Source organism: Panicum virgatum, chromosome 2N, assembly GCF_016808335.1.
Source record: "Panicum virgatum strain AP13 chromosome 2N, P.virgatum_v5, whole genome shotgun sequence".
NCBI lineage: Eukaryota > Viridiplantae > Streptophyta > Magnoliopsida > Poales > Poaceae > Panicum > Panicum virgatum.
Window position 1 is genome coordinate 46,561,135 of NC_053146.1, and position 20,617 is coordinate 46,581,751.

Below are 20,617 nucleotides of genomic sequence, written 5' to 3' on the forward strand. Positions count from 1 at the left end.
CCGTCCCCACAACCACCTCCTTCACCACCGTCTCCGCCGGCGCAAAGGGCAATGAGTACTCCAACTCCTCCTGCACCAGAAAAAGGAAAGAAAAAGACAGCATCCCTCCCAGCGGCTGGACCATCAAAGAAGAAGTAGAAAATGGTTGAAAGAAAATTAACCTACGACAAAACTGCTGAGGAGTTGGAAGAGGAGACTGCTCGATATATAAAAGAACAATTGAAGCCTAAAGTCCCCCCGCCGAGCGAAAAGGTACCTCTAGAACTAGAGAAAAAGCTTCTCGTAAACATAGACAACCCACCAAAACCGAAAAGCTTACCCTCGGACTATGATCGTACTCTGACAAAGGCACACAAGGTGAGAAATCTGAAGAAAAAATGTGACAAGACCATTCCTCAGCTTGGCACACAACAAAAAGAACTCGAGCCCCTCCGGGTGCCAGGGTTACCTCTCCTACACCCGACGGACGTACAACTCCAGGTGGACCTACAAGCCGCGATATTTCTTTCTCAAACTGGATTAACGCTAGAGGAGGCAACGGGGCAAGTGGAGGCGGAAATCCCTGTCGCTCCCGTTCTTACTCCATTCCAGCATGGAAAACCTTTTGTCACTGAGGAAGAGGAGAAAAGTTTAGGCACGCAGATGTTCAATTTGCATAGATGGTACCTGCGAATGTCGAATGACGATGGGAAAATGTTGGAGTCAAGTATCGTGACCATGATTTCTTCTGCGGGGAGGACGTCTTCTGGGTGTACTTCAAAAATTTATATCACATTTACCATCGGCAAGCCCTCGACGCCTCTATCATCACCATTTGGGTTTTGTAAGTATCACTTACCTCTACATTAATACTTTTTGTTAACAAGAACGTAATTATATATGTGCATTATAAAATTTCTATTGTATCATTTAGACAGAAGACCCAAAGAAGCCGAAAACATGGATGGCACCATCAGATCGGCTTCATGTCTCCTTTGCTAGTCAACCAGAAAGTGCTCAATGAAAATTACAAGGAAACGTGCCAAAACATGTACGATTCGTTGACTAGGCAAAATTACAAATCCTATATATTCATACCATACAACTTTGGGTAAGCCTTGGTCGACTCAATCCTCTGTTATATTACTAAATAAATACTAAGTCATCTAATGCATGTATGTGTATATCCTATCTATATCTGTAGTTATCATTGGATTTTACTCATACTTTTTGTAAAGACCGGCAATCTTATAGTCTTTGACTCAATGAGAAATCCAAAGTCCGCAATCCAACATATCCTAGACCCCTTGAACAGGTAAATTCAGTTGCACAATCAAATCCTTTTTCTGTTAATAACAATTCCTGAATATCAAACTTAACTTTGAGCGCAGGGTTTGGAAAAAATTTGTGAAAAATAACAAAGGACGTGATCAATGGAGGGTCGAACTGAACGTTAACATGGATTATCCGGTATGTTGATTCATAAAGATTTGTCTAGTTAAGTATATAATCCCAAATTGTTCTAAATTGAGTAATTTATTTGTTTCTCCCTAAGTGTGCGAGACAACAACAAGGAACTGATTGGTGCGGGTACTACGTATGCGACTACTTGCACATCATGACTCCATGCGGGAAGGGTACTGATGAAGACACGAGAGTACGTCCAAACCGTTCACTAGTATATTTTCATAATTGTACTAACGCACATGATGTTAATCCTTTTTTCCTAAATGATAGATGTCTCAAATGGGGGATGAATGTTACTCTACTGATCGGATCAACGCCGTGTGCGAGCAGCTCGCCGGATTCATTTTGAACGAGATCTTGGATCCTAGAGGCGAGTTCTACCACGACGGTCATATCCATAGAGGACTTCCATCGACCTCCTGAGGAGACCAGTAGTTGGACTACAAACATGACTTGTACATTTGTAAATATTTCTAAACGTGATGTCTTGATGTTTGTATATTTGTAAATATATTAGTTCATCTAATTAGCTTAATTATATGCTCGCATTTCACTTTTAGTTTGTTTCAGATATTCCTTGAAAATGAACACATACGTACGACCAATGAACGTATACTACTGTAGAGCTCGAGTGCGTTTAGTAATTATAAAAGAATAAATAGAAATAAATAAAACAAACAAAACTGGAATACAGTAAAAAAAAGGAAAAGGTCATTGGCACCGGTTGGAAAGACCAACCGGTACCAAAGGGGCTGCCACCTTGCGTCAGCGTGGCAGCTGCTTTGGCACCGGTTGGTCTTTCCAACCGGTGCCAATGGAAGCCTAAGGCACCGGGTTAAATACCCGGGGTCTTAGGGAGACGCCATTGGTCTCGGTTTGGGGGAACCGGTTGGAAAACCGGTGCCGAAGGGTGTTTCCAACCGGTTCCCATGGCGTGTTTTCTAGTAGTGATTAAAGAGCATTTTTGTCTCCTAACCGTTGAAACCGGGACTAATGTCCATATTTGTCCCGAGCCCAATACCAACCGGGATAAATATAGAAGATCGAAGACCCTTTCTGTAGTAGTGTATATTGGCCAATCTCTAATGAACTTTTAATTTACGCCATACTTTTAGCCGCATATAGCCAAACACAAGTTTAGGTTCAGTGTATGGGCTATAAATTAAAGACAATCTGTACAGAGAAAAGATTCATGCACAATTAATTGAAGTTTGCAAAAAAAAGGACTATATATAAACGCCGAAGATATTTGGCTCTGGCTCTCTCTGACGCCGCAAATGGTGGTTGGCCCAAAATAAAGAGATTGGAGAATCCATCTGGGGGTTCAGAACTAACTAACGACCTCAATTTGCAAACTGAATGGTCGCGCACACACGGCCGCTGGAACCCTGACACGTATAGCCGCTACAAAGTTTTGGCCAGCTGGGGGTTGCAAAGGCAGACGCAATCTAATGCCTGATGCTGCTACGAAACAAAAGGTGCCACGAATGTCTGAATCAGCAAAGGGAATATTGGTACGAAAATGCGCTCGCGCAAATGTAGAACAAGATGATGATGTTCGATCAGAGAGGTAAAAACTAAGCAGTCTTAATCAGGAAGATGATAAGCATCACACATTCTTGATCGAGCATTATTGTGTCCTGCTGGCTTGTTGAGTCCTGTATTATTGGTGATTGCCATGGCGCCGGGACATTTGTAATCCAAAGCAAATATAGAAATGTAAATAGATCTTATAAAAAACGATGTCAGAGGTCATACTATCTACATACATGGATTCCCTCAAAAAAAAATCTACATACATGGAGTTGGAAGTCTCCATATTTAACATGTAAATGTAATCTATCTTTCTATAAAGTAGTATAAACTATAAAGGCATAAAGGGTTTCCTATATATAGGTGTCAGAATACTTTTGATCGCAACCATCTGTGAACAAATATAACAGCTAGCACTAGGTTAAACATGCACATGATTTAGAAGATAATAATTATTACATGATTAATTTGGAAGACAATAGTCCACGCGCTTGATTTAGAAGGCAATTAACTATTTTTTCACACAAACCATCTCAAATGTTAAAAAAAAGTATAATACCTCTAGAAACAAAGTCTATCTAAGCCCATCAAACTTCACTCATTTATGAAATCTCAATCATATATTTCCATACTAAAGATGGAAATTGAAATATTCAATGCCTGAAATAGTTTTACTGGGGTTACACACAATAGCATGTGCATTAACGCTAGTTCAGAAAAACAAAACTAGTCTTGCAAACCGGTTAATAATACCTTCTAACAGGTAGACCGCCTGTTGTACACATCCATACAAACAAGATATTCTTTCACACAGTTATTCCTTACGTTTTGACAAATTAATGGATCCATCCAAGCCAAAGACCGCATTCCAATGAACGAAAGCCATACAAATTTGTTATGAGTAAATACTCACTCTGTCCTAAAATAAGTCATTTTCTAGAATTGTCTTAAATTTTAATCAACTTTGGATGAGTATCGACACCTATGAAGCCAAATAAACTCTTGAAATATACTTAACGCGATTTTGCCCCTGTTCAACGTGATTTTGCCCTGATTTGACTGTTGACTAGGGGCAAAGTCGCGTTGATTTGTGAATAGCAATGGCGACAACACAAAGTTAAGGAAAATAAAAGTATAATTACAATTGCACTGCAAAGTAGGGGCAAGAACACCAATTTCTCTAACAAAAAATAATTTTCACAGTGAATCTCAAATAAATTCATACTATAGCATAATGAAGTGTTGACACTTTCTTTCCCTCTCTTTTGAGCTGCCCAGCGGCCAACCGGGGAGAAAGGGAAATTCATAGTAGTACGTCCATCCAACTCACCACGTACAGACAGATCGGCCACTTGCCTCCCTACGGTTGCTTTCCAGGCCCACTCGCCAGGTTTTACCCCTCTCCGACACCGGGCCCCGCGTCCCATCAAGGTTTTAAATCGCCGGGTAAGAAGTTTAGCGGCAAAGCTACCATTACGGCGTTTAGCGGGCTATATCCGGAATTTAGCGGGCTATAGCCGGCTTTAGCGGGCTAAATGCCATAGCGGCCGCCCTTTCTAAAAACTATAGCGGTCTATAACAGAAGCTATAGCCGGCTATTTAAAATCTTGCGTCCATGCCCCCGGCCCGCCACGTGGCCCCCTCCCTCCCGCTATATAAGCACCCACCTCTCCGGCCTCCACCTTGCCACGACCAGACGACCTTGCCTACCGCCTAGCGTCCTCTGCTCTCTCTTTCTCCCTCTCTGCTTCTTGATCGGGACGGCAATGGCGAAGGGCGGGCTGAGCAAGCTCAAGTGCATGATCAAGAGGTGGCACTCCTCGAGCCGGGTCTCGCGCACGCCGTCGGGTTGCTCGGCGCGCTCACACGACGGCGCCGGCGCCGTCGGCTTCGCCTTGGAGGACTCGTGGAGGCGGGGCGTCGCGGCCTCGTCCGTTGTCGCCATCGGCGGCGGCGGCGGCAGGGGGTCGGCCTCGTTCCACTGCGCAGACGGCGTGCCCCCGGGTCTCCACCCGGTGTACGTCGGCAAGTCGCGCCGCCGCTACCTCATCGCCGCGGACCTCGTCGGGCACCCCCTGTTCCAGAACCTCGTCGACCGCTCGGGCGGCGCCGGCGTCGGAGCTGGCGGCGGGACCGTCGTGGGCTGCGAGGTCGTGCTGTTCGAGCACCTCCTCTGGATGCTCGAGAACGCCGACCCGCAGCCGGAGTCCCTCGACGAGCTCGTCGAGTACTACGCGTGCTGACCGCCTGCTCGCGGCTGTGCCCAGGAATGCCGGCCGCGGCGCCGAGGCCGAGCTCGCCGGAGTCAGGGGGTAATTTGGGTAATCTGGTTATTTATTATTAAGGTTAGGGGTAGAGTTGTAATATACGCCAGGTCGCGAGGGCGAGGAGTACGACATTTGGAGATTAGTTAACCTTGGGGTGTTTGTGGTAATTATCTCGAGATTAGCCGTGTAACTACCGTGCGCCCAAGATAATGCTCTCTCGGAGCAGTTAATTAATTCTCTAATGTAACGGCTTGCATGCTTCATCTTCTGCTGCTGCTATTTCTTTTGAGCAGAGTTGAATAAGATTCACTTTTAGGAATGGATGTATTCATGTACATTTGATCAATGTATAAAGCCCATGCCCATTTCTTTCCTGTGAATTGTTCTTTTGAGATTCTTTCACCTGGGCCATGCGTATTGACGGAATATTTACATAAACTTTTTTTTAACAGCCAGCATCATCCATAGTAGAGTCACATAATCTTACAAAATAGAGAAAAATCCCAATTGTCTAAACCAGGCAAGTTTGGACTTTAGGATGGTTTCAGATGTTTTTTATTTTTGCAGTTTATGAAAAATATATTCAAATTTAGACAAAAAAATTCAAAAATAATTCATTTTAATTTAGAAAAATATAAAACTAGTACCAAATTTTTTCTCACAATGTAACCTGGAGCATATGCAAGTAGGCTAGAACGGGCATTTTATGCTGACGAAAGTGCAGTATCAAGTTATCTCAAAGTCTCTACATAATGGGGTGAAAATGGAATTCAAACACCAGACAAATAGGGAACTGGAATTGGTTTACTGGCCAAAATATTACAATGAAGATTGAGACAAGGGTATGTAAGACCAAAATTTTGGAAGGAACAAAGTTAATTTGTAGATAATATGGATACTATAGCATGCCGCTGTATCTTTCTTTTTCTTTTTTTGCTTATTAACCACAGGGAGAGACTCCACCGAGCATTAAGACCCCACCCTGACTCGTGGAAACCAGTTTAATATGGATACTATAGCATGCCGCTGTATCTTTCTTTTTCTTTTTTTTGCTTATTAACCACAGGGAGAGACTCCACCGAGCATTAAGACCCCACCCTGACTCGTGGAAACCAGTTTTACAGGTGGCCGTCCTATCAACTCAACTGAAGGCACTAACTAACGAGCTACTGCTCCGTTCACACCGTATGTCCCAATAATACCTGACATAGCTCGCTCATAACCCCAAAACGCAATTTGATCAAATCCAATGATTAATCAGCCATCATGTGCATGCTGAAAGCAACATAAGCTTGATTACCACCAAATCTTGGTATTCTAATCAGAGGGTTTAGTATAAATTGGAGTTTGGTGCGCGCGATTAGATGATCGAGTTCAAGTAGTCCTCGCTGTCATATATCCTATCTTTCCCCTCCCCTTTTGCATGGTGTGTATGCATGCTTAATCATGCGTGCTTAATCCCTTTGATTGACTGGATGATGACAACTAACCTTTATTTCAAAAATGCATTTGGACGTACTAACTAGGGCCACTTCAATAGGTAGGTAAAGGAAAGCATTTTGGTCCATCCCCTGAAAATCGTTGGACCATGCATATTTTTTTCTAAACCTAATTAGAATGCTAGTTAGTTTTTGTTCTGAATTACTCATGATCCCTATACCTTTAGGGCTAGGCAGGAATGGGATCGATTAATAAAAGCTTGATCTCATTATTAGCAAAAAGTATTCTTAGGTGTGTCATCGAGTAAGTACAACATCTATCACCAATTTTCTGAAACGAACCAGGTAGGAGACCTGCCGATTATATTAAAAAGAAGGAACAACACCCAGATTGGGCAGAACCAATAAAAAAAAAGATGCACCTACCGGTTGGATTGGGACATCAACACGGCAACACAACTCCACTCAAGCTTTGCTCTACAAGACCACTCCACGCGACGACGGGAGCAAAACTGAAGCACTACCACAGCACCCACCCACAACCCACACTCTTGTAGTCGTCGAAAACCTCAAGCGTGACCACGCTGCAGTAGAAGTCCAAGGAGGCAGACAGCACCACACCAAGAAGGCCACCGCCATGCAGGACCCATCGCCGCTGCAACAACACACTCCACCCGACGGGGTGAAAAACACCAGATCCGAGCCACTCGCAGGCGGGGGCCTTGCCACGCTCGCCACAGTACTCCACACTCCGGATCCGTTTCTTAAGTCGCCGTCGAGATGGAGAGCAAAGATGCCCCGCTCCCTAAGATCTCTAGTAACAACCAAGCCAACGCCGCAGGTCGACTTCACCTCGTTGCTTCACCCTCGCAGCTAGCGACCACCGCCAGAGTAGCGAGCCAGAGAAGTCGCTTGCGCCATCTTCCAACGTTGTACCGCACCAAGTGGCCCAGCCAAGCTGAGCAACCCGCCGCAGTCCGCTACAAGCCAAGTCGACCCACGATGCCGTTGCTGCAAGCGCCGTCTTCTGATGCAGTCCCACACCGCACTGACAGTCGCCAAGCAACACCAGCCGTCGTGGTCCGCTGCAAACAGCCAACCAACAACCACGTGCCAACCCCTGGCCACCACCAAGACCACGATTGCCGTTGCGCGGGCTCGACAACACCTTTCGAGCTTGTCACACGGCGGAAATATCGACCCCGGCTCAAGCCCCCATGGACAATGGGCCGGCAACGCCACAAACCGAGCTGGGTCTCTAGAGACGACGCCTCCAAGGAGGGCACGACGCCGAAAGCGCCGCCGTCGCTCGTCCAGGATATGGACAGGGTTTTCACCCAGAGAACCCCTTGCGGCAGAGTTAGAGCTCCAAAATGACGCCCCCAACAGGGAGAACGACGTACAGGGGCACCGCCGTCATCCCACCGGCAAGAACGCCGGCAAGGGCTTTCGCCCGAAGCATCCAAACCCCATGCTGCATGTGCACGGCGCGACATTAGGGCACTACATCCACGGCAGCCCTTCCGGGGCGACGCCGCCGCCGCGCCTACACGCACCATGCCGTCGTAGCTCCACCTTCGCTTCGTCATCCCCGGACGACTTCGGCCGCAGGACCTCCTCCACGCCCCTGCTCCCGCACAGGCCCACTGCCGGACGGCACCACGCCCACGCCAACACCTCTGCAGCGCCTCCCGCCGGCAACACCACGCTGTCTCCCGGCCACCCCGGGCCTCGTCGCAGCTCACCACTTGCAGCCCGCGGCCGGCCGTCGCCACCGCGAGACCCCAAGCGCCCTCCACCTCCTTTGCTGTCGCGCTGGACAAGACAGCAGTCGCTACGGCCACCGCCTCCTTGTCGGTCCTTGCGGCGACCGTGGCCGCGAAGCAGCACCCCGCCACGCGCGTCGTCGCCGCGCTCCATCCCGCGGCCACCCCCGCGTTCAGCCGCTGCGCGGCAGCCCATGGCCGCCCCTCGCTCGCAGCCCCGCAGCTACCACCATCGCCGACCCACAGAGACCGCGCACAAGGATGAAGGAGCGAGGGAGGCCGCGAGCACGTAGATCCAGTCCTGCGGTCACCGGATCTAGACCACTGGATGCCGGAACCGCCGCCTCCAAGCCCGGCGCCGGACGCCGAAACCACCGTCCCCGAGCCGATGCCATCGAGACGCTGTAGGAGCCCCGGGCCGGAAGATGCCCCGCCGCCGCCATCCTAGCAGCCCAGACTTCCGGAGCCCAGCTCCGGCGGCTTCGAGGAGGAGGGGAGCCGGGAGGGGGTGACGCAGGGGGGGGGAGCGCCCGAGTCGCCCCAACAGAGGGGACGACGCGGGGGCCTGGCAACGAGGCTTCTCTATCACCAATTTTCACAAATGCATGTATTGATGAGATATTATTAGAATCATTCTGTGCATGTATCATCTAATAACGATTTTCATCAACACTACTACACTACTCCCAACTTCTTTATTTGGTCACGTCGTCCGAACAGAACTTGAACCCGACAGGCAAACACGAGATCCTCTTTGGCGACGTTACGTCGTTCTTCTCTGAACTTAGCATTTCGACCCCAACCCCTGGCACAAGAAGATTAGACAGTAAAACGCTTGTACGTGCAAATAATGATTGATTGCGGTGGGACTCTGAGCACTGAAAGCAAGGCTGGGGACAAACAGAAGGCCTGCACACTGTTGGATTAAAAAGATGGTAGGCGGTAGGCCAATCCTCTGCTGTTACTGATAGTGTTGTCGTTGGGAATTTAAAGGAGTGCTAGTCCCAATTAAGAAATATAAACTCCTATGAGTACTATACTACTAGTGCTACTTTAACTTGTTTAATTTCCATTCGGGCACAGATGGAAAGCTCAATGCATGCATTGGCATGAGCTGCTAGCAGCCATGCATCTGATCCTGCAAATCATGGCCCCCCGGCCTGGGGCCTGCCTCTTAAAGCATGGCACAGCGAGCGCGAGCTCACTGTACTGTTAGCCGGGCGGCCGCTAGAAGGATCTATCCCGCCCTAACCACAATGGCCGGCCGGCACGCCCCTTTTCATTAGCTTCACCAGAACGCCAAGCAAAACAGATGGTCCTTGCGTGCGCTAGCTGCCAGTACAGTGATCATGGGGCTTGGGAATGTTCGGCTTCAATTGACCCCCTCCCCGGCCCAGTGGTGGTTCCGACGGTACGGTTGGGTTCTGGTTCTACGGCGTGCGTGCGTACGCTCAGGCGTTCAGTCTGCAGCGCTGTATCGCCGGCCGGCCGGCCGGCCGGCGCAATCAGGTTAGCTGGCCGGCCACTCCAGAGTCCAGTGCAGCTAGCAAGCCTCGAGGTTGGTCGCCCGTCCATTTCCCTGACCGACCCGTCCGTTACACTGTCTGTGGTGGTGGTGGTATCATCCTGCCTGCATGCACGGTCGTAGTTTGGGGCCAGCAGCGAAATAAATCCAATGGAGATCCTAGCTAGATTACAACATTTGGAGGTGCTTGCATTTGTTTTGGCTGCTCATCGATCACATTGACAGCGTCAGAGATGTCATGCACGCGATAAGTGTACGTACTTTGGCAGGCACTTGGATTGGTATGTATATATGCCTGTACTTACTGACAAATCACCATCTTGTACATGTTGCACGCAATGCATAAACGACTGTGATCTGCTAGGATAGCTAGGACGAATAGCTAGGAGTATGCGATCGACAATGTGCTATAGGACAGACCAATGGAGACTACATCTCTCTTGTATGAGGTGGACAGTGGACACAAGCTCATAGCTAGTGTGCACTATTGGAGGCGGCTTTAGTTTATTGCCATTAAGAACAACTCCAGCAGGGCTTCAATTTAGGTGACTAAATTCATATTTTAGTCATTTTACTCAAATTTTCATCTCTAGCAGGGTCTCTACTTGGATGACTAAAATGAGGGAGTGACTAAATTTCTTCTTCCACCCCCTCAATTTGGTCACCCTCTACTTAGAGCAACTCCAGCCGGCTGCCCAAATTTGGGCCTCTATTTTGCATTTTTGGATCGGCCCATAAAATTTAGAGGCTCGAAATTCTATCCGAACTCCAATCAGCCCGATCAAATGTTGGCCCCCTAAATCAATCTACCTAGTGGGACCAGCTGTCAGCGATAGAAGTAAACTCTCCCCCGTCCTCCCCTGCTCGCGCTACGCTGCCGCCCTCCCTCTGCGCCGGCCGCACCCGCACCCTGCCCTCCGCGGCTGCTCCAGCTCCTGCGGCGGCGAGCTGCTCGAGCTCCCTGCCGACCTGCCTCTGCGCGCGCGCCGCGGAGGCGAGCTTGGCAGCGTCGCGCCTGCGCCGGCTGTGCCCTTGCGGAGCGTCCCTTCCCCTCTGGTGAATGCTCGGTGGAGAGGCAGACGATGGCAGGTTCAGCTGCGGGGTCCAGTAGTCGTCGCGGTGGGCGTGCCCCGCGGCTGCGGTCGCCGCGCCTTCCGTTTTACGCTGGGCGGCGACAGCTTCTTGGAGTCTGTCCGCCACGGGGTCAGCTGCTTTAGAAGATGATGCTGCCGCCGGCGGCGGTAGGAGGCGTGAAGCGAGGATGATGGTGGCTGGCGCCGATGACCCGAATGGACGCCAGTACCACCAGTTTGACATGGATCTGATGGTGTGCACGGCTGAAGTCCTTGATTGCTTGATTGTCTCTGTCTCCTGCGCCGTGCAGAATTCAGATTTCAGACCAGTTCGACGCCAGAGGAGATGGGAAACTAGATTCTAGGATGAATCACGTCACCTGGGATTCTCTTGTTGCGGATGTGTGCTTCATCTCCTCGAATCTTTTCTGGAACTTGGCGACCTCGTTGAAGATGTTTGGCGCGCGAGCTCCCACGGCGTTGCCTTCGGAGACGCGGACTCTGCCGCGCGGCTGCTTGGACATGAGGAACTCGAGAGCCACCAGGTCCGACCTCTCAACCATCCTGAACACGCGCAGGTAGAAACCAATCGGAATCTCAAATACTGAAATTTCTCGATGGTCTCGGATGAAGATTTATCCGGGTGCCGCCGCCGCCGCCAGCGAAGGTTGCTGCCGAGAGGGGCCTCCCTGATGTCCTCAAGTTGGACGCCGGATCTTGATGGATCTTGGTGGCGGCGAAAGCTCCTCTGCTCGGCGCCGTCCGGCGCCCCGACCACCGCCACTAACTCCCTCACGAACACCGACGCGAGCTCCACCCGCGCCGGCCGGCCCCACCCGAAGTCCGCCTCGTACGCGGCGAACCGGTTGGACGCCCCGGCCTGCAGGACCCTGCCCGGCGGCAGCGCCCGGCGGCGCTCCGTGTTGAACCGGATGGACGCGGCCGGCCGGGGAGGGCGCCCGTCGCCGGAGATGCCGCGAGGCAGCGGCGCCCCGTCCAGGCGCGGCGGCGGCTTGGTCCGGCTCGGCCCGTCGCCGTCGGTGCCCCAAGCCGGCCGTCCGTCCCCCAGAGGGGCGGATCCGGTCATGGCGGGGAGTCTACCGGCGGCGGGCGAGGATCTCCGGCGACGGCGAGGCTGGATGGTGGCGGCCGCGGCCGGCGCGCGAGGGGCGGATCGGGCGAGTGAGAGCAAGCGGCGCTGCGTCGCAGGAGAAAGAGGAAAAAAAATAGATGTGGGACCCACGTGTCGGGTGAAAATAGAGGGCCTTCAATTCTAGGGGCCCTGGACCAAAATTTGGTGGCCTCCACAAAATAGTAGCCCGTTTAGGGACCCGGCTGGAGCTGTTTTTTTCACTTGGGAGACTAAAACAAGGGATAGAGGCCCATATAAGGGCCCGGCTGGAGATGCTCTTAGGCTACCAAAAGTAAAACCTACTATTTTTTAGTCTATTTAGTCGGTGCTGTTGGAGTAGAGACTATATTTTGGGTGACTAAACTTGAAAAGTGGGTGACTAAAATGAGTTTTAGTCACTCAAATATAGTCACTCCAATGGAGTTGCTCTAACAACACTAAAGCGTGGAAGCGTTATTAACACAGAACTGTAGGTGGGTCGGTTTCCTGATGATACGCGCGTATCGCTCCGATCGCGACGCTGTAGTTGGTCAACTGCGCTGGATATGCTGGCCTCCCTCTGCAACAGCAGCTAAGGTCTGATGGGTTAATGCTGGAGAGAGAGATGAGATAGAGAAAGAGACGAGTGGGGTGCTGCATCATCGGCTTGATCTTGGTATTTCTCGAATAAATTGGTTGTATGCGATTGTACGTATAGTACTTCCTGGGTACAGGATTATCGTACGTGAGAGTAGAGCGCAGGAGAAAACGACGACGGAGAGCACGATCCTCCTCGAATAAATTTGTCCATTTCCATCGACCGGATCGGAGCCTGTCACAACTCACAACCTGGCCGGGTGTTCTCACCACAGCAGCGTCCGGGGGAGAAAAGCGGGAAAGCGAGAGGCCTGTGAGCAATCGTCCTCAGCAGTTAACGACACCGATGGAGACGGCCGCGCGCGCACGTGCGTACGCGCACCGAGGGCGACGGGAATCTGGGCGCGGCGGACGCATCGGCGATTCGGCGCGAACCGCAGCCGCATGTTCGCGTGCGGCCGGCAGCTTGGCCGGGGGCTGATGAGTGCTCCGCCCCCGCCGCGTAGCAGCGCGTGTGCGTCGCGTGATGATTGCGCGCGGGCGTTGGCTCGCGGCTGCACCGTCGCCGCAGCGGGCCGCGCGCGCGGCGCCACGCCGCCATGCATGTCCGCGCCGCGCCATCCTCCAGCCCACAGCCCAGGCGGGCCTCCCTCCGCTCGTCGTGCCGCATCGTCGGGCGCGAGTAGGGCGAGGCCGCGGGTCGTCGCGGCCGGCACTCCGAGCCCGCTCGCTCGCTCCTCAGCCCACACGCGACGGCCGATCGTTTCCCACGTCACGCCCAGCCGCGCGCGCTCACCTCGTGAGGGGTCGATCGGCACAGCACGCGCGGGTGCCGCCGGCCGCGTACTCCTTTGCTACTGGCTGCGCTGCGCGGCTGGCCCAGTCGGGACGCCTACGCCACCGGATTTACGCCGGCGTCCCCCCCCCCCCCCCCCCCCCCCCCCCCCGGCCGGCCGGTAGGTCGCGCCTGCCTTTCGCGGCACCAGCGTGCATGTGCCGTCGGGCCGGGGCAGAACCGGATCATCGGAGCTTGCGCAGTGTTAGCGAACCAACGACTAGCTAATCGGTCAATAAGCAAGGGTATGTTTGTTTTCTAAGATCCGATACTAGCAGAGCCGGATGTTTTTATAACTGGCGCTGTTAGCACTAACAATAAGCACGTTCTTTTCCCTGAAAAAAGAAATATAAAACAGGTTCCTTGGACGCTCTATAAATACAGCTACTACCGTCCAGCCGCCGATGATGACATGCCAGTCGAGGCAGGCAGGCAGATCACCGCAGGCGCGGATCCACGGGCGACTGATCGGCGACGGCGAACGTCGCGAGACATGCATGCACCGGCACGAAAAAGCACGGCGCGTGCCCGAGCGCAGGCCGTGCGTCCCGGCCCGGGCGGCGTACGGGGTTCCTGCAGGCTGCAGCTACACGATGCTGTCGGATTTGCCTGTGGGGTCACTCACTCTGCACCCGCAGCAACTACCCCTCCCCGCGCGCATTGAATCGCCCACGAGGACGCGCAGGTGGCCGCCGTGACGCAACAAACAGGCGGCCAGATTCAGGAGCCTACTGCCCACGACATCGTGACCACCACAGTCCACAGTCATCCACCAGAAGCCAGTGTGTTTTACTGCTCCATGGCCTTGGCCCATGGGTACCGGCCGGTAGCTCTATGCTTAGTTTGTCTCTTCAGATGTTTCAGTACTGCGACGCGAGGGGTACGTACGTGCATCATTCAAACAAGCTGTAATCATACTCGCTCCGTACTTCAATACTACTTCATTGAACTGAAGCTACCTGGGGTGCGTACATGGCACATTCATGCATCAAGAGGGCCACGTACGCATACTAGTTTCAGATGAAGCTCGATCATCGACTGTTGGAGCCATGAGGCAATGTCGACCGACGACGCTAACCGGAAACAACCTTCCAAGTTCCAACTCCAACGCACAGTAGTTTCGGCATTACGGGTCCACAACATTGAAATGGAGCAAGACAGGGGGAGCTGGTAATAAATGGACTGTTAATTTCTTTTTTTTCACCTTTCCTGAACGCTAGAGTATTAGGATATGACGTAGAAAAGGTGTCAGGATGCAAGCATGTTCAATTTGTTGGCCCCCTCGATCAGGAATCTATCCATGCATGCGCGCGTATCTTTGTAGAGTACATATAACACGAACAGTGCGTTTTTTATTATTCCAGTAACCACACTTGGGGGCGAATGAAGCTTGGCAGCCTTGGCTGGAGGTTTTTGACAGATACAGTATTGAGTTCTTTTTTTTTTGGGAAAGATAGAGGGAGCGATTATAATGGGTGCGCCAACCATCACCTGAAGAGGTGTGGTTTAATTTTTCTGTAGGGTGTAGAGTTTTTGGGCTGTGTATTGGGCCTGCTAACGTGTGATTAATGCTTCTATCTAAAGGGAAAAGATTCTATGCATGCAAAAGAGTACAGAGATGATGACATCACCCACATGCATGCAAATTCGAAACTAAAAAACCTATAAATATTAAGCCGAGTATCCAAATTAAATTTGAATTGCACCATTATTTTCTTATGGCAAGGTCTTCAAAACAAGACTACACTTGCCTATGTTTTCATGATATTTGATAAAATAATTTTTCAATACTTAATAATGAATTTTTGCTACTGGATAACAACCCGAACAAATTATTATTTTCTATGAACAAACAATTAAACATGATGAACAAATAATAATGTATAATGAACAATATATTATACATCGTGAACATTTAACTGTATAAAAATAATAAAATTTATTTCAGAAATGGATAAATAATAAAATATGAATATCGCGAACAAATAAATCAACATTGCGGAATAATTTAATCCACAAAATAAACAAATGTTTTGTAATTGCGAATAAGTTATTTACATAGAAAAATGCATCTACATCGCGGAAAAAAAAAGAAAAAAGAAAAATAGATTAAAAAAATTAAAAAAAATAGAAAGATCGGTAGACACCGCATATGGCAGCCCAGCATCTAACTTGCACAACATGCAGAATGGTATACATGGGCACATGGCAGCAGCATATTCCATCAATGCAGGCTACTTCGACTGCCAAATAGGCTTTGTGGGCTGAAATCATCCCTGCGGCCCATTTAATTTCTTTCAGGCGATAGATGGGTATTTTGCAGCACGGGCGATGTATAGCGCTGGCGAAAGATAGAGTATTGAGTAGTAATTCACTAGTTGTATTTTTTAACTCCATTCTTGAAGCAACTCCTCTTTGTTAATGCCATCGGCAAGGGAAAATCCAGCACGAATACACCGGCTGGGCCAATTTACAGAGGCTAGCTACGCACCACCACCCACAGGCTACGAGCCCACGACGAACCTGCCTGCTGGTGTTTGCACGGGATAAAATTGAGGATCAGCCCATATTAGACCGTATGTGGTTGAGCCCATATTGGGCTTTATCCTTGTTTTTTTTTTTTTTTTGCGGCGAGAGCTTTATTAACTAGTTAGAAGGGGTACAATCGTTCTAAATGATGCCAACAACGCACGCAGGCGCACGGTCTAAGTCTAACCACACCGCAGAGTGCATGTTCCTTCTAGCTAACTGGGCTAATTCGTTTGCAGCTGAATTACACTCTCTATTCACCTTGACTATGCGCCAACCTTAGCATCCGCGCATGATCCTCCGCTTCCAGCAGGGTGAAACTGAGGGAGGATCGATCATCCTTTGCTTGCATGGCTTGGACTATTCTGACGCAATCAGACTCCACAATGATCGGTTCAAGGGCCCATTGTGCAGCCAACCTGAAGCCTTCTAGGCAAGCCCGAGATTCCGCTTGTGCAGCATCCTGGCAGTCAAAAATTACGCGCCAAGCTGAGAGGAGAAGGGCTTTATCCTTGTTGCCTATTATTATATATCAATCAATACCAACCAATCACCAAATCAGGAGGAGCGCGCCCAGAATTTGCTGGTTGAGGCGCGCGACGTGCGTTGCCAGGCGTAGGCGAAAAACATGGGAGGTGGATATAGACTATAGAGTACGTATGCAGTGTTACCGCCATTATGGAGTTCACGGTAATTAAAATTGTTAATACCGTAACATCTAAACCACTGATAACATTAGAGATGTTCTCGTCGGATATAGCCTTCGCTATCTACTCTCTCCGTTCCAAATTATAAGTCATTCCAAGAATCTTGGAGAGTCAAAATTTTTCAAATTTGATCAAATTTATATAATAAGATAATAACATTTACGATACCAATTAAGTATCATTAGATTTTTTGTTATCTATATTTTCATAGTATATCTATTTGATGTCATAAATCTTTATGTTTCTCTCTATAATTTTGGTCAAACTTTGAGATAATTTCACCCTCCAAAATTTTTAGAATGACTTATAATTTGGAACGGAGGGAGTGTCTATTGCTATAGCTGATCGAAGAGGATGTCGCTATTTGCTTCCATATGCAATTTAGCCATCATTAGCTCCATTTAGTCCGCTATTAGCTAATTTTGAAGGCAAACCACTAAATACTTTAACCCGCTATTTTGTACCTCGGTGGAAAAAAGGACGCAAGTGTTTCAAAAAAGGAAAATGGACGCAAGCACCCAACCAAAGAAAAAAGGCAGTGGGGTCCGGGCGGTGCGACGCGGTCCGCGGGCGGTGGCTCCCCTGTCCCCTCTCCTGCCTTTTGCCCACCAAGGATGCCGTGCGTCCGAGAGGCAACAACCGGTTTGGGCTGGTGGCGCCGGCACGCGAACGAGCCTGCGGGCTGGACGCCCGCGCCGGTTGTTTCGTTGCACTTGGACGGCGCGCGGTTCGACTCTGGCTGCGAGCCTCGTCGGTTGAGGCTTCGGCGGACGGGGACGGCAACCTAGCGAGCGTGGCGGCTTGGCTGCCTCCGTCGATAAGGTGGCCCGGGATGGCGTAGAGGCGGCGAGTCAATCGCCAGCGTTCGACGCGGCCAGCCGCTGCGGCCGGCGGCCACCACCCTCCGACACGCTCGGATCGAGGACGGGATGAATGGATGATGATTGGGCCGGGGGATAAGTTCTAGTATTTCGTTGCCAGCAGCTGGTCTGGAGGAGATCGAGTCCTCGGAAGATGCTGATTTGGGGAAGCAATAATCAAAGTGAACGCAACCGGATAGAAGTGCTAAACTAATTGCAGCTTGCAGGGGATATCCGCGATTGTTTAGCGTTTCCGGGATCTTCAGGATCAGTCACGGACTCGGTGGTGTCTGTGTGTGTGACTGACTGACGATGCGCAACAATGGGATCGATCGGAAACGGATTGCAGAACCTTTGTTAGCAACAGCAGAGATCTCGTCACGTTCCAGCTCATCACTTGATCGCTTGTGATTAGCAAGAAATAAATCGGACAGATCGCCTTTAATTGCAAACTAACCGAGTTCAGAAGTCAGAACCAGGAGGTACTTCGTGACTAGCAAGAGACTACTGACTGAATGACAGATCAATTTCAATTCTTGACCTCTCTACAAACAATGCCTCGAGGATACTAGACATCATACATACCAGTCCTTTTGCTTCAAAAAAATAAAACTTTAAAAAGATACAAAAGTGTACATCACGTTGCAACGCAAACACCATGCATGCATCTAGTCTACGGATTTAAGCATGGTGCATCGCCGCCGGTTCTTGCTCCAGCGCCATGGCCGGGTGGTTCGCTTCTGCAACTGCAACAATATAATAATTCAAACGAAAGGCATCAGAAATGAATCCGTAGCTAGCGGGATCAAGATAAGCTGGTCATCGTGTGCACGACCGAGGAGGTTCGTACCTTGGGCGTCGGCGGCGAGGCCATTGTCGTGGCGCTCGACGCACTGGAGGATGTACTTGAAAGCCTCGGTCTCGCAGGGGATGGCGAGCGCGCCCTCGTGCCGGAACCCGAACTCCTCCTCGGCCTTGTCCAGCAGGAGCCGGAACACGGGGTGCGCCAGGTAGCCGGTCGGGATCACGAACCGCCGCTGCTCGGGCCCCACGTACACGGGGCAGTACCCGCGGGGCACGTCCGGCGGCGGCTCCGGGCTGTGGCAGCTCTCGTCGTCCGACAGCAGCGAGTCCACCGTCTCCGTCCGCCGCAGCCGCTGCAGCACGAACGGCGGGATCGCCGACGCCACCAGCTCCTGATCGTCCGGCGCCCCGCCGCCGTCGTGGCCCTCCTCCCCGTCCCGCGGCGGCTTGCTGCCCCCCAGCGCCATGGCCTGCTGCCACCTGTGCAGCAGCTCCCGGAGCCGCGCGATCTGCTTCAGGCCCGTCGCCGCCGCCGCCTTCGTCGTGCCGTCGTCGCCCATCACGCCGCGGACACTAGCAGCAGCCGCCGTGCACCCTCACTGCAGAGGTGGCCGATCTCCTGCTGGATCTCGAGACTGCTGCTCGTGAAAGAGAGAGAGCTTGTTGAGAGTGAGAACTTGGTGCGAGATGGAAACAGGGGATGGTGGAGAGCCTGGCATGCAGGAGCAGGGAAGATTATATAATCAGGTCGTACTCGCTCGTACTCCATCGATCAAGGGTAACATGGCCGAATAATTTAGCAAGAAATAAAGATTCCTTTGCGTGGATTATATTATTGGATTATAAAAACTGGCTGATTAGCTAATCGCCGCCGTGTCGCTCAAGAATGCCTGGCGTCGCTCTAGCTACCTAGCTTAGCTTAGCTTGCTCAAACTTATTTTTTTAAGAAAACGTCTAAATTACTTCCCTAAATTATACCCAAAGTTTGGATAACTTCTTAAACTATTGCTTAGTTCATTTTACCCCCCAAATTATGCCCTTTGAATCAAATTACCCCTAATACAATTTGTCTTTTACGTTTCTTCATACATATGTGGAGCTTTAAGCTGAATTTTTATAGAATGATAGTACACATCATAATACATATATATTAGAGAAATAAATCATAATTTTTTATCATTATTTTGATAGCTTAGAATATTTAATAATAAATTAATCATTATAGTTCAAAGTTATATGAAAAATAATGATGAAAAATTATAATAAATTTTATTAATATGCATTGTGATGTCCACTACTACTGTGCAAAATTTGAAATTAAAATTCAACTTGTGTAAGGAGAAACAAAAAAGACAAATTGTATTATAGGATAAAATGGACTAAATTGCATAGTTTAGATGGTAAATTAAATCAAGTTATAGTTTACGTGATTATTCAGATTTTGGCTATACTTGAAGGGAGTAAATTATTTTTTTTCTTTTTTTTTGGTAATGATGGGCGAAAAAAGCTAGCTAATTACTGCGAGTGCTGCCTTGCAAGTTAGTATATACTCCCTCCGTCCCAAAAAAAAAATCATCCTAGTATTCAAAATTTGTCCCAAAAAACAAGTCATCCTACTCTATTTAGAAAATGCATGCGCATACAAGAATCAATTAATGCCAAATATGGATAATATATAGGGGCGGACATGGTCATTTTACCTTTTTGTTAAGTTGTCCTAGAATTCCTAAAATGACTTGTATTTTAGGACGGAGGGAGTATATCTGAATATATCGGTGTTTAATCTTCTGAATCGGGACAGCGCGAAAGCTGGAAGTGTGCAAGCTGGAGATCGATGTGCATCACACCGGGACGGACCTTGGCAGTTTCACACACTGTGCACTAGAACGTGGCCGCATAATTGTGCTCGACCGGCGCCAGTGCTTAGGGCATGATCATGCCGGTGCATATATATGCTGCCGTGTGATGACCAGCTAGTAAAATATACGCACCCATTGCTGGAATTCTCCATGTACGGTTGTCTGTCTGACCCGGCACGGCAGGAACAGAGGCCCGCGAGACAGTGGCGCTGCATGCCAACAAATTTTAAGCAGGAATATTAGCGGTCATTAAAATAACTAATGCA

At 49.8% G+C, this 20,617-nt stretch overlaps 2 protein-coding genes across 2 annotated transcripts; one reads left to right on the forward strand and one right to left on the reverse strand.

Annotated features, from left to right (window-relative positions):
• The first annotated feature begins 4,669 nt into the window (after positions 1-4,669).
• LOC120660754 (auxin-responsive protein SAUR76-like) lies at positions 4,670-5,620 on the forward strand. The gene has a single exon (XM_039939385.1). The coding sequence runs from the start codon at positions 4,746-4,748 to the stop codon at positions 5,220-5,222; it is 477 nt and encodes a 158-aa protein (XP_039795319.1). The 5' UTR covers positions 4,670-4,745; the 3' UTR covers positions 5,223-5,620.
• A 12,576-nt stretch (positions 5,621-18,196) lies between these two features.
• LOC120658859 lies at positions 18,197-19,240 on the reverse strand. The gene is made up of 2 exons (XM_039937005.1): positions 18,539-19,240; positions 18,197-18,434 (listed from the first exon to the last, which is right to left on the reverse strand). Exons 1-2 carry the CDS (start codon positions 19,050-19,052, stop codon positions 18,370-18,372), a joined length of 579 nt encoding a protein of 192 aa, XP_039792939.1. The 5' UTR covers positions 19,053-19,240; the 3' UTR covers positions 18,197-18,369.
• Between the last annotated feature and the right edge of the window lie 1,377 nt (positions 19,241-20,617).

Coding starts and splice junctions, on each gene's coding strand:
- LOC120660754 (XM_039939385.1), top strand. CDS start 4,746: ATGGCGAAGGGCGGGCTGAGCAAGCTCAAGTGCATGATCAAGAGGTGG.
- LOC120658859 (XM_039937005.1), bottom strand. CDS start 19,052: ATGGGCGACGACGGCACGACGAAGGCGGCGGCGGCGACGGGCCTGAAG. Junction 18,435..18,538: donor CCTCGCCGCCGACGCCCAAG/GTACGAACCTCC, acceptor ATATTGTTGCAG/TTGCAGAAGCGAACCACCCG.